The 13,137-nt window shown below is 35.3% G+C and overlaps 1 protein-coding gene across 1 annotated transcript in view; it reads left to right on the top strand.

Annotated features, from left to right (window-relative positions):
• SLO2 (slowpoke 2) overlaps positions 1-13,136 on the top strand; it is a 186,866-nt gene extending 173,730 nt beyond the window's left edge. The window contains exons 16-23 of the mRNA XM_033336237.2: positions 790-895; positions 967-1,094; positions 1,288-1,539; positions 1,850-1,961; positions 2,768-2,953; positions 3,643-3,774; positions 4,958-5,071; positions 5,885-13,136. Coding sequence (XP_033192128.2) covers positions 790-895; positions 967-1,094; positions 1,288-1,539; positions 1,850-1,961; positions 2,768-2,953; positions 3,643-3,774; positions 4,958-5,071; positions 5,885-6,781 — 1,927 coding nt within the window. The 3' untranslated portion in view covers positions 6,782-13,136. The remainder of the gene's footprint in view (positions 1-789; positions 896-966; positions 1,095-1,287; positions 1,540-1,849; positions 1,962-2,767; positions 2,954-3,642; positions 3,775-4,957; positions 5,072-5,884) is intronic.
• Position 13,137: the final 1 nt, after the last annotated feature.

Below are 13,137 nucleotides of genomic sequence, written 5' to 3'. Positions count from 1 at the left end.
TTTATGTGAAATAGATGCAGCAAAAATAGCAGAATGATGGAAAATATTAGTTTCTGCATAATGCATGTATGTATGTAGATCACACGCGAAAATCTTATCTGACAGTATTGTAACTTAAATAACTTAACATTTAAATTGAAAATGATGCAGTTATTTACTTTCAAATAATTTGAAGAATCAGTTTTTAAAAATAGCTCGATACTCAGTACACGACTCTTATTTTAATACCCTTATTTTATTTTAAAATTGTACATGTTTTTAATATTTTGATCATTCTACACATTCGCACATGCTTGTCACGTTGTACACGTCAACAGTATAACATCACGTTTTATCACTGTATCGATATAATTAGTGCGATACACATTGCATTTGAAACCTGCGAATCGTGTAAAAGTACATTTTCTTCGTTTCAGTCTATAATAATTCATATGGAAAATAGTTTAAATATTATTTAAAAATAAAACAATTGAAAAGAGCATTAAAAGAATATTCTTATAGATGTTCATCAATTGCAATTTGATTATTATGTTATTAGAGAAAAAAATGTATATTATATATTAAAAATTGTATAGTTTTTAATATATGTAAAAAATGGTTCCGATTATAAATATCAGGCAGCAAGTGTTCTTCGTGCTTTACATTTCGATGTGACAAAAGATTCCAAACAGAAAGAAACAAAATGTCTTTTCATGCATTCGAAAGCTTACACCTGCTTACAAAGTCAAATGCAATGCATACTGTGTATGAATTATACAACAATTTAATACAACGTCGATGTGATTATAGGATCGTTAAAGGATTTCCACCTGTTTCACCCTTCATAGGGGTCTCGCCAACTTTATGTTATTTGCTGAAAGAAAAGAAACCACTCTGCTGTCTTCAGCTTGCACAGGTGAATATTTGATAGACTTGCAAAGTGAATGCTGATCTGAAATTATAATTGCAAATGTTCTTGGTTGTTAGGTGTGCCAACATTGTAGCTACAGAAACGCGAAAGAGTACAATTGGCAGAATAAGACCATTATCCTGGCAGCTGATTACGCTAGTAATGGGATCTATAACTTCATAATTCCTTTAAGGGCTCATTTTAGGTATCCTCAAAAAAATGATGTATGCAATTTATCTATAGTGTAAACTTTGTACGATCATTCAAAAGTCTGTACTTTACAAACTGTCTATACTTCAGAACTGTTCTAATCTATCCTTACTGGAAATTAAATTTCAAAATAAAAGAATATTTTAGTGTAAAAAAATTGCATAATGCTAATCAATGATCTGTGTTAGGTCAAAAACTTCGTTGAACCCAATCATTCTTCTGCTGGAACGGACACCGGAAATTGCGTTCCTCGATGCGGTGTCTTACTTTCCTTTGGTATACTGGATGCGAGGTACCATCGATTGTTTGGACGATCTTCTTCGCGCTGGTATCACTCTAGCGGAAAATGTCGTCGTCGTAAACAAGGAACTTAGTAATTCCGCAGAAGAAGACACTTTGGCTGACTGCAATACCATCGTCGCGGTTCAGACGATGTTTAAGTAAGCATTGAAAATCTTTCACAAATAACTATTATACTAAACCATGAAAATATAGTGTAAAATTTCGAGAATGTTTAATTAATACACGTACTATTTTATATTTTATTGGCATATATTATTTGATAAATATATACGTATTTAAACTTAGTATTTATACTTGATATTTTAGTATATTATTTTGAATAAGTTCCAAGTTTATTCTATTTTTGTCTCATTTTGATTTCGATTTAATTCCTTTACAATTACATTATGTGATGAATATGTATATACACAAATATATTTACTGAAAGCATTATTTGTGAATTTGCAGATTCTTTCCTAGCATAAAAAGCATAACGGAGCTCTCACAATCGAGTAATATGCGTTTCATGCAATTCAGGGCACACGACAAGTACGCTCTTCATCTCAGTAAAATGGAAAAGGTATTTCTCTCTATTGTTTTAAATGATAATTTTTAGAAGCGCTCGAGCAATTCGTAATTAATAGCAGACTTTGATCTTTCAATAATAATTAATCCACTGATTATTAAATTAAACAATAATTTATGCTTATTTGTGTGTCACGTGAAAAAGTGAAATATCATTAAATAAAGAAGGAAGCGATGAAATTATTTTAACGTTAAATATAGAAGTAACAATTTGCATTCAAGTTTACCATGTATTCAAGTTTACTCTACTTTATTAGTAAGTAACCTACTACGGAGATTTCTTAATTAAGTAACTAATCTCCAATGAGGCTTGATAATACGTAAAATTTGTTATCTTAGATTATCTCGTATTTCCTTACAACGCTACTTGCCTTTAGTGATTATAAACACGTATACTTGACCTTTACTTAGTGGAAACCTCTTCAATACTTGGAGTTAATGATGATAGTATTATGTTATGAAATAGATTTGCTTGCATCTTAATATATTATAAGAGTTAAAATAATTTTGTTCTTGAAAACTTCAGACTTTTATCTCACTTTAATCCTTTCATCTTTGACAAATTGTTAATGAATTAAATGGTAAAGCTCGTCTTAAGCTTTAGTGTATTATGCATTTTTTGCAAACACATCAGAAAGAAATATGTTTCTATTATGAATAATTAATAAAATAACACTTTTCCATAATAAAAAGAAAATTGAATTCTCAAAGGTGAAATAATTTTCTGTGTAGTATAAAAATTAATCAAATTTTTAACTGTAATTAAGAGTATATTTCGAATCATTTTAATTGTTTTAACAGAGAGAAAAGGAAAGAGGCTCGCACATATCTTATATGTTTCGATTGCCTTTTGCGGCTGGCAGTGTCTTCAGTGCTTCTATGCTGGATACACTTCTTTATCAAGCATTTGTTAAAGATTATATGATAACGTTCGTGAGATTGCTGTTGGGTGTGGATCAAGCGCCAGGCTCTGGATTTTTAACATCGGTAAAAGATTCGAAAGTATTCTTTCACATCCTTCCTTGTTTCTCAGTCGAGTTCATCGCAAAAGTATCCGCTCACATTGGAAATTCACAATCAAGTATACTTTACATACACAACGTCACATATATATGTATAAAAAATAGGAAATAAATGACTCTATTTGTTTACAAACATTTATTATTTTTTTTTCTATACAATAATAATAGTCTAATAATTGAAAAATGAAAATTACGCATATACCGCAAAGTCATATTTTGAACGAGTATCTTGAAAAAAATCTGCGCTATATTTAGACCAACCAATTTCTATATTGCACATTTTTTCAACACAAAAATGATTGAGGTTTAATTATTATCCGAGTAAAAACTTACTCGAAAAGTTTGGAAAGTGAAAGAGATACGAAGGAATGGTTGACCTCGCCGTCTTAATTGATGGTTTCATCGATCGAGCTAAAAAACAGCACTTTTAACTCTATTAACGACACTTCCAACTCAATTACTTTACACTACATGTACATATTTTGCGATAATTCTACTTCCAATTAACCACAACTACGCCCCTAATTAGACACATTTTCCAACTTAATCTAATTACTCGTACATCCCAAACTGTAATTAACTAATACATCTAAATTTCCAAGGGAGAAAGAAACTCCACCCCCTCAAATTGCTTCATTATCCGGTTAATTACAGATGAGAATTACGAAGGACGACATGTGGATCAGAACCTATGGTAGATTATACCAAAAGCTGTGTTCGACTACTTGCGAAATTCCCATTGGTATTTACAGAACGCAAGACACCACAGTTTCAGACACGTCTCACGTGAGTAAAAAGATTATTCTTTCTCGATAGTGACAACTATAATTATAAGTGATTGGTTCGTGTACTATACATATTCATAAGGGCAGGAAACAACTTTTTGAATGGCAGCTGTGAGTAGCGCATGGTTGTAATCCCGCTCTATCTTATGCTCTGTATCTATCCCGGTGTCAGCTCGTGCAGCGTTTTTTTTAGAGATATCTGATCCCTTTCAATGAGAATCAAAGAAATGTAGGGCTCTTGCATCTTGTTGAAACGATGCTCGTAGCACGTCCTTCGATCCTGAACGTGTTCGTTTCTTTGAACCTGCATCGTGTTAGAAATATTATATATATTATTATTATAAATCGAAATGCTTCTTCCGTTGATAACGCGTTAATTCGACTATTGAGATTCATTTTTAGTATACCTTCCGCGCGTGCGTGTGTGTGTGTGTATGTACACGATCACGCGAAATATTGGATAATATAGATATTTATTCAATACCTACATACAATGGCCTGTGAAGGTTGCAATTTGCTACTATTAATTATTAGTTTGTGGATAAAGTTCGGTATATCGTAATTGTCTAATTATATTAGCAGTATTTATACGAACGGATTGTTAAAACATACGTATGCTTCGATTACAATGAACATTCGAAAAGTGAAAAATAATTTACGCTTGTAACTATGTAAAAATTATTGCCGAAAAGATAGATAGTTTTAAGCTAAATAGATAATTTCTAACAACGTGTTCATATAGTTTCGAGCCTATTCAACCTATTTTATTAATTCCACTTGAGGCTACCTTCTTTATTCCCCCAAGTACTCACAGAAGGTTCGAATGCATCGCGTTTGGGTTCGAATCTACTTAAAAAGTACCGTTTCTTTTTTTCGAAATACTTGCAGAATTTCCGAATACGCTCTGTTAATGTTCTTGCTTCTTTATCAAAAGACATTTCTATTAAACCTGCGACTCGAGCCCATCGCTTCTTATGGGCATCCTGTACGCCGCTTCCACGGAGGAAGCTTAATAGACAAAAGTCAATGAACGTACACGATACTAGCACAGTAGCCACCGATCATGTACATATGACAAAAGAAAACGAAATAAAACGAAAACCACGATCGAGCAGCGGCGTGCGTGCGAAATGTGAACGGTGGGCTATCATTAGTAAGGGTAGAAATGCTTATCGTTTTGGCAGGGCGACTCAGACGCGGAGAGCGATGCCGGCGTCGGCGTGACGTACAAGGTGCGTCATTCGGCGGCAGCTTCGTGCCTTGCGAATTGCGCCACCCGCGACAAGGGTGCCTCAGCTGTGAGTACAGAGTCGACGTTGTCTGGTCGCCGTTTATTCTCTCGATCGATTTCTTCTATGTTGTATATTGTTCACCATACTATTTCTCTTTATATAATCCCCGTACGCCGCATCTCTATTTTCTCTGTTTGCCCCTTTCTATCTATTCTATCACGTATACTACTTTCTCTATCGCTCCATTCTACGCCTTGGTTCTTCTTTCGCTGGTGTTCAAAAAAAAAAAAAAAAAAAGAAAACTCACCATATTGCAGAGCGCATGCCCAGTGTACCAAAGCAGTCAGTGGCTTCCGGCCTGTGAACGTTCAAGAACTCTCTGTTCGTCTTCACCGCCTACATTGACCTCTCGATCGAGCATCGAGAGCACTCACACTTCAATTTTTTGATGATTGACCTTTTGACGTTGGATGGACGGTGATTGATAAACGTTTGGCAAATGGTTGAAGTTGTTACTAAATTACTCGATTTAGCTCTTTCATTTTTATACGTGAGGTAATTCTTGAAGATCGAGCAATTACGGTAGAACTGCTATTAAACGAACTCTGTTTGACAGAAATATGAATTAATTCGTGAACATTATCGTGGCTTGAAAATTTCCTCGATACACCTCAATACGTGCTTTTTAAATCAAGAAATCGATGGAATGAAATAAACGGAATTAAAGGATACAAGAGTGTCAACAAGTCGTCCAATTCGCCAATAATTTATCAATCAATGATCTATCCGAAAAAGCACTAACAATGTGTTATTCGTACGTTCTAAAAATATTCCGCCATTCCACAAATCGAAACTAAAATCCACGCATTTCTTTCAAAGCAGTACTCCGTAAGCCTCGGGGACGAGGCACGAGACAACCACGCCCAGCAGATCGAGAGAGCCGAGATCGCCAACTTGGTCCATTCCCGGATGGAGTCGTTGAACCTCCCAGTAGCCGATTACGACGACGTCTCCGAGAAGCGAAACAGCCTCTCCTACGTGATCATCAATCCCAGCTGCGATCTGAAGCTCGAGGAAGGTGACATCGTGTACCTAGTTCGACCAAGTCCGTTCTCCGCGCAGAAGACTTTCGAACGACACAATTCGAGGAGGAAGAGCAACATCAGCTTCTGTTCGGCCCAACTGGTATCGCAAATGAGCGCAGCGGTGGCTTCGGCCGGTTTACCGGGAGCTGGGGCAGGAAGTCGTCGAGGATCGGGAATCGGTTTGCCAAGAGCTCCTCCGTTGAGCACCACCAAATCGAATTCCTTGTCCTTACCAGACAGTCCGACGGTGGCTGGCGCTCTACGTGGTCGTTCCAATTCTCTGAGAGTGGTCGACGACATTCTGCTGAGACGTAGCAACTCGTTGAGGCAAGGACTGACGATAAGTAGAAGAAAAAGCAGTTTAGAAGACATAGGTTTAGGTGCTCTGTCGCATCCCTCGAATCACAACCCGATTAAAATAGCGCTGAATGGATCCATTGGTCTGGAAGTAACTCCACCTGAGGAAGGCTCCCAGACAGCTATAGCTAGCAACACAGGAATCCTGGACGTTGGTCTGCCTTCTATGCCAGAGTTGACCGCTGCCCTGGGATCCAATATCGATCCTTGTCTAGGTGGATCTCTAGGTGGATTGTACGATCCTCCAAATCTTCAGGGCCCGTTAGGTTCACAGTCGCCGCAGATCCAAGGCGGTACGCAGGATCCTCAGTACATACAGGGGACGATCGTATGATATAACCTTATGTGGGGACGCAGGTTCTCCGGCATGGTGCGAAACAAATGGCTGTAGCGTTCCCACATGACACGTCAAGATCACTAGTTGGGATGTTGATTCTCAGCATCCTGATTGCCGACGATTTTGGTGGGATTAAATGGTAGTGACGATAACGATGAATTACGAGGCGGCCGGAGAGCAAAGGTGTTTCAATGTCACAGAGGAGGATGGCACACTGTGGCCGGACTTTTATGATTACGGTGAACAGCTTAGAAGAATTTTTTACTCCGTTCTACTTTGGTAGTTTGAGTTTAGCTTAGCGGCGATGGTAGAACGAAGATACTTGACTCGAACCATCGGGGACCTAAGCGTTGCGACGTCGTATAGTCGCGACTGTGATACGTCAGAAAGCTGATTCTTCGTTTTCTACATTTGGATGGAACTGGGCGTTAGTCGTTGTAACGTGACTCGTATTAAGTAATTGTTACAAGCCATAATCGTAATTAGCCGAACAAATGATCTAATTACGTTTGTTCAAATGATAAATTATCGGTTGATCTCTGATAAACCTATCGACTTCTTCTCGTTCGATATATACGTAATTCTGATTTAGCGTTACTGAAAATTTCAAAGTTTAATACGAATTTTAAATTATTTAAATTAGTACGAATAAAATGAATCATATGTAGAAGCGTTATTCGATTGAAAATTTCGTTCGAACGATGCCCAGTTCAACCAACGTATAGTTGTTTCAACGAAGGTACGATACTATGTTAATACTAATTCTCTATTTGTAGATAGTGCGATCACGCGTTTCGAGCAACCACAATTTGTTGCGAGTTTCGTTTTAAAATATCCATTGATATATCTCATGGCGTGTGTAGTGGTCTATGTTCTTAAAACGTTTTGCTCTCTAGTCGACTCTAGCGTCCCGACCTCCGTGGATCCGATCGAAATTTTCAGCGATCCAAAACGACGACGAGTATATGCTAGATGAAGAAACTCGCGGTAACGCGTGCCAGAGGTCCAGTGACGCAGTTAATCAATTCGAGAAATTATTAAAACGAAGAAGAAAAAAGCTTGCGACGATGGACAAGATTTAACGACTCTATGATACATTTGAAAATTGAATGAAATATTATTAATTCTATCGTTAAATATTTAAAACAGTATAATTTCTTTTTATTCGATAAGAAACTGAAACCTAAAAATTTATATCAGTACGAAATTACATAAATATAAAATTGTTTAGAGCATATGACACACATGCAGATTAATCAGAAATTTATTTATGGACACAAAAGCGTTGAAAACCTCTTAGCACTTTAACGTTATGAATTATGTATCATTTTTTACCACTAATAACGTTCGAAACCAAGATAATTTTGATTTTGATAAGTGTCCAATACAATAGTAAAATTTTTTAATATTTTCAACGATGACATTTACTTTTGTAAACATTTTTGTACCTTTTGTAAGGTACTTTTATACCTCTTATTTTGTACCCAATCATGAGTTTGTGAATACTTAGTAGATTCTGAATTTGCTATCATTTTATCGGATAAAAAGAAATGACAAAACACGTAAATATACATTGACAGGAATTTTTTTGAGCAACGTAACAAGTATCAGCATGTACGATTTTTGCCCGTATGTGGTAAAACGAACAGTTTATATACGATAATATTTAGTATACAACGCTGAAGAAAATAAATTCTTGTCCTTCGTCACACGTGATAGCCGACAGAAGTAGGTAAGAAGAAAGAAACGTCTCCCTAGTGCAAACCCCGATTCTTACGTAGAGTCACGTTCTCGGGGTGAACGTGAGATAATTTTATACTAGAACCAATTTACGACAAGAGTATATCTTATAAATATGATTATAAATATAAATACATGACCATTTTAATCATATCATGCGAGGAACTCAGAAAAACACCGATTGGTGGAGGATCGTTATACGTCTAGAGAAGATGAACAGGATAGGACCTATAAGAGCGAAGAATTGAGAATAAAGTTTCGCTTTGACAAGTAAATGACAAGTTCACATTGGTAAAATGATTTTCAATGGTTTGAACTCGGATAAGAGTTGAGCTAAAACTGAGTAATTTGAACGAAGCTTGATAAAAATTCTTCGATTATAATGGTCCGTAAGCCTGGTTCTACGTTTGCGAAATAATCGAAATAATCGACTAATAAACACAAAAGATAATCGTCTAGTCGAAATTGTAGTTGCCATTCGATCGAACGAAGGTTACTCACTTTTAAGCAAACGCGATCTTTACTTCTCTTCTTATGATTAGTTCGAAACAAGGCAATCCTCGTTGAAATCTTTTATCGAAGTCCTTCGAGTTTATAATGTTTAATCAGACGAATTGTTTGTTCTTAGCGATGAAAGAGAAACAAGAATCAAGAGAAAAAAAGAGAGTAAAGTTTCGACAATCCGTTTAATCAGTTAGGTGAATACGTAGCCGTCGTTAGTAACGACTTAATTGTATCTATATATTATATTTCTTGACTCAATCGTTTCTCGACCAATTTACACGTTTCTCCGACCAAACGTCATTTTATCGAGTACCTGCTTCGATGCTGCTTCCGCTACGCCCGGCCCGTTTTGTCGTTCGATTATCAGCGATCGGATTAGCTTCATCTTCTGGTTCTTAGTCGAAGAATATTGTCAATATACTATAATCGATGAATTTCGTATACTACTCAAGTTCATCGAACTATATCGAAATACGAAACAATTTCCAAAAACAATCATTGTAAAAGGCCCAGCGTGGAACGTTTTCCGAGCACGAGCCCGATTAAAGCCAAACAGATTCTGCATTTTTCGTTATAGAGCATAAATGAAGCGAATCGATCGATCTCCCCATCAATCCTTATAGTTCACATAATCATTATTCTATTTAGCCAAATATGCAAATGAATTTTCTGTAGCGATAAATCGTTGATCTGGCCGCGAGCATTTTACACTCTCTTCGATATATTTCTCTGGCCCGTTTTTTCAGCCTCTTTGACTTTCTCTCGCTCATTAACTCTCTGTCTTTCTCACCTTGATTAGCGTAACGAAACCCGTCCCGTCTACGTACATCGACCATCTTCGTCGACGTTGATGGCTCGTAGAGTTTAGTACACAGTTTGAGACGCAGCCGTGGTATTTTTCAACGATGATTTTCTACGATCTAACGACCGATGAAAGCACCGAAAACGAAAACGAGTCTCTGGTTAATCCAGAGATCTGTACGTTATGCTCTGATTATGAAAACTCGATGCGAAGGATTCTACAAACGTTTAGTTTAATAAAAGACAGAAAGCATGTAGAAGTTCGAAAAGTATAGCTATAACGTGGTAACGAATGAAAACACATGTATAAGCTTTTCAAAGTTCGAGGACATCGATGGATGTTGATAAGCTCGTAGCACTCGTGATAAATATTCATACGTGGCAAGTTTTTATTTAATCTTCTGTAACGTGATGCAGTGAAATCTGGATTATCGACGATTAATATATCAATTAATGGAACATTCGATTAATCGAAAATTTAGAGATGCATTTTTGTAGGGGAAATTGAAAAACAAGAATAGAAGTTGAAAGAAATTGTTACATTTTTATGCAAATGATTCTTTTTCCTGTTCGATATTAGGTGATACTTGTGAAATAAATTCAGATTTTTTTATAGAAGATTAAATAAGAACTAAATAGCTTCGTGTTAAGAAAACGAAATTGCAAAACGTGATACACAAACACGATTGAAACAAAAATTACGAAATTTCGACAGAAATCTTCTTGCGGGAGAAATTCCTGTGAATCTTGTATTTTTCGATACTAAAGGGATTCTGCTACCTATATCTTTACCGACTCAACGACCGAAGTGAAAACGAAAAAAAAAAAAAACACAGAACAATAAAAGCATAAAAAAAATACGGGATATATTTAATAATAAAAGAAAAAAAAAGTAATCGAAATTCTATAAGATACTAACAGAAAGACATTCTTTCAGCAGTGTACATAGATTAATTGTCATAGAATCGATCGAAAACAAATGTGACCTGAAACTAAAGCGAGTAGCGTGTTATTACTATGCGTTGTTGTTCGACAAAAAGCGATGTGAAAGTAAAACTGTCCTCGAGTGTATGTGAAAAATCCTAGTTACGTCTGACATAAGAAAACCGATTGTCCATGATTCTGTTAACATTTGTATAAACATTAGCAACGATGTAAAACCGCGAAACTCTGGTATCCGTGAGTGGGCAAGTGACATTTTTTATTAACAAGCGACTTTGAAAAAATGAAAACAAAAGAAAAATACGAAGAAAGACGAGAGAAGGATCAATTGGGAAACAAAGTAAACGGTAGCGTAAACGTAAAATAAAGTAAAGAGAGAACGCGAACGAACATTTCGCGGATATATCGCTATGTTAACAATGGAGATTAATATTACGGTAATATTAAGAAACTTCAGACGAGTATATATCAGAAAAAAAAAATTATCGTCGTGTCTTCATAGGAAAAAAAAAACCAAAGAACAATCTTGATTTATCGGCGCGTGAATCCTCGAATCGATAACCCTTTCGCAAGTTCCTTGTCGATTTTTAGTCGATCATAAGGGTTCTGAGAGTTAAATTACAAAGCGAACTGCCGAGCTTGCGACATCGAGACGATCTACATTTTCTCGTTTTTTCGATACACAGCGCGCGGTTTGACCAGTAATCCATCGTTTTATGTGAAAAATACAGAGCGTACTTGAAAGTAATTTATTCACGGTAAATTGATTTTTCATGGATATTGCGTTGAAATTGTATTCTTTATTTGTACGTAGAGCTCGAAGACAAAACGTGCGGATAACGTTCGATGGAGCGTATTATAGAATTACGCGTGAATTTTTTACGCGTCCATAATGAATAATGTCAAATCTACTGTAATAAGAAATTTTTTTTCATGAATGTACGTTCGCCTCGAGGTTCGGTAAAATTATTAACGAGATTCCTCGTAGCAGAGTATCTTTCGGTTTTCTACAAAATCGATTAGTTCTATTTTTATTTCGAGCAAATTTTGTTGCTTAAACAGTATTGTATCGTTGATCGTGCTTCTTTTTACAATTTTATTCTTTGAAGTTGAGAATAAAATGATTTTTCCAGTTAAGTGGGAAGAATTAGTCCGTAAAGATTTAAATCTAAAGTCCAAATTTAATTTTCAAATCGTGAACGAAAATATTTATTATAAGCTGTTTTCTCGTATTTTTATATAAAATTTTAACCATTGCTTTAAGCAATCGAATATATTGAAGAAATTAATGTCATTAAGACATCGTTTCTCTTAAAAGTGATAATTTGATATATCTTCTGTTCCTATGAAAGAGTTAGATTATTAATTGAAAAATTCGATGAAAATTTTCTCTTTGACGTCGTTTAATATAGCATAAGGATCGAAAGAACATACAATATGTGTGTAATTCGATTGTAAAATGTCATTTACGCGTGCAATATGAAATAACGACGAAGAGCGAATTTTTTCATAACAAATGAAGAATGAAAAATTACATTAATGTTTTATTATAAAAAAAAAATCTCGTGCTGTGCTGAATAATATTCAAGTATTTGTATTTTTAGAGTATGTTATAAAGATGAAATAGGTTGAAGTATTCATGTTTTATGAAAAATATGTTCATAAGTATCTTATGAAGATATTCAACAAAATATTTAAAGTAGTGGTTCCTTTCAATGTTACAATCATAACAATATCTTTAATTTCTTTTATCATTTTAAAACATTACTTCACCTGTATTTCGAAATTTTCGAACATTCAGTGCAAAAGCAACATAATGTAGATCATATCTCTCGTATTTAATTAATTTCTATCGTGTCTTGATTGTTAATTCATTCGTAGATACCCTAAAATTTTATAGCACAGTTGTCGTTCTGTCAATTAATTAGAAAAACAAATCCCGAACTGTATAAAATCGTTGAAAAAACTAAAGAAACTATTCCCATTCGATGTATCGTACGGTATGCGCCGTGAAAGGACATGTTCCCTTTTCTGATCGATTCGCAAAGCATAAAAATTTCGGTGAAAAAATTATTTTCCTTTCAGACAAGATCGAAAAGGGAGCATGAAATGAACGAATCTCGAGGGCGTGGTGTTTTCAGTGTCGTCGAGCTCGTTTCCACAACATACGAATTAAAAAGTTAATCCTTGACCACGAAAGGAACTACGAACGGCTGTATGTAATGTAAAATAAGAAGAACAGAAAAACAGAGAGAGAATGTATCTATATCTATATAAATATATATATATATATATACCACGTGACACATTGTCACGCGATGCGTGCATGTAAATTTATTATAAATAAATTATTATAAAGCAGTAAC

Source organism: Bombus vancouverensis, chromosome 2 (genome assembly GCF_051014615.1).
Source record: "Bombus vancouverensis nearcticus chromosome 2, iyBomVanc1_principal, whole genome shotgun sequence".
Lineage (NCBI taxonomy): Eukaryota > Metazoa > Arthropoda > Insecta > Hymenoptera > Apidae > Bombus > Bombus vancouverensis.
Note: the sequence above shows the minus strand (reverse complement) of the source record. Positions and strands in the feature narration are given on the sequence as shown.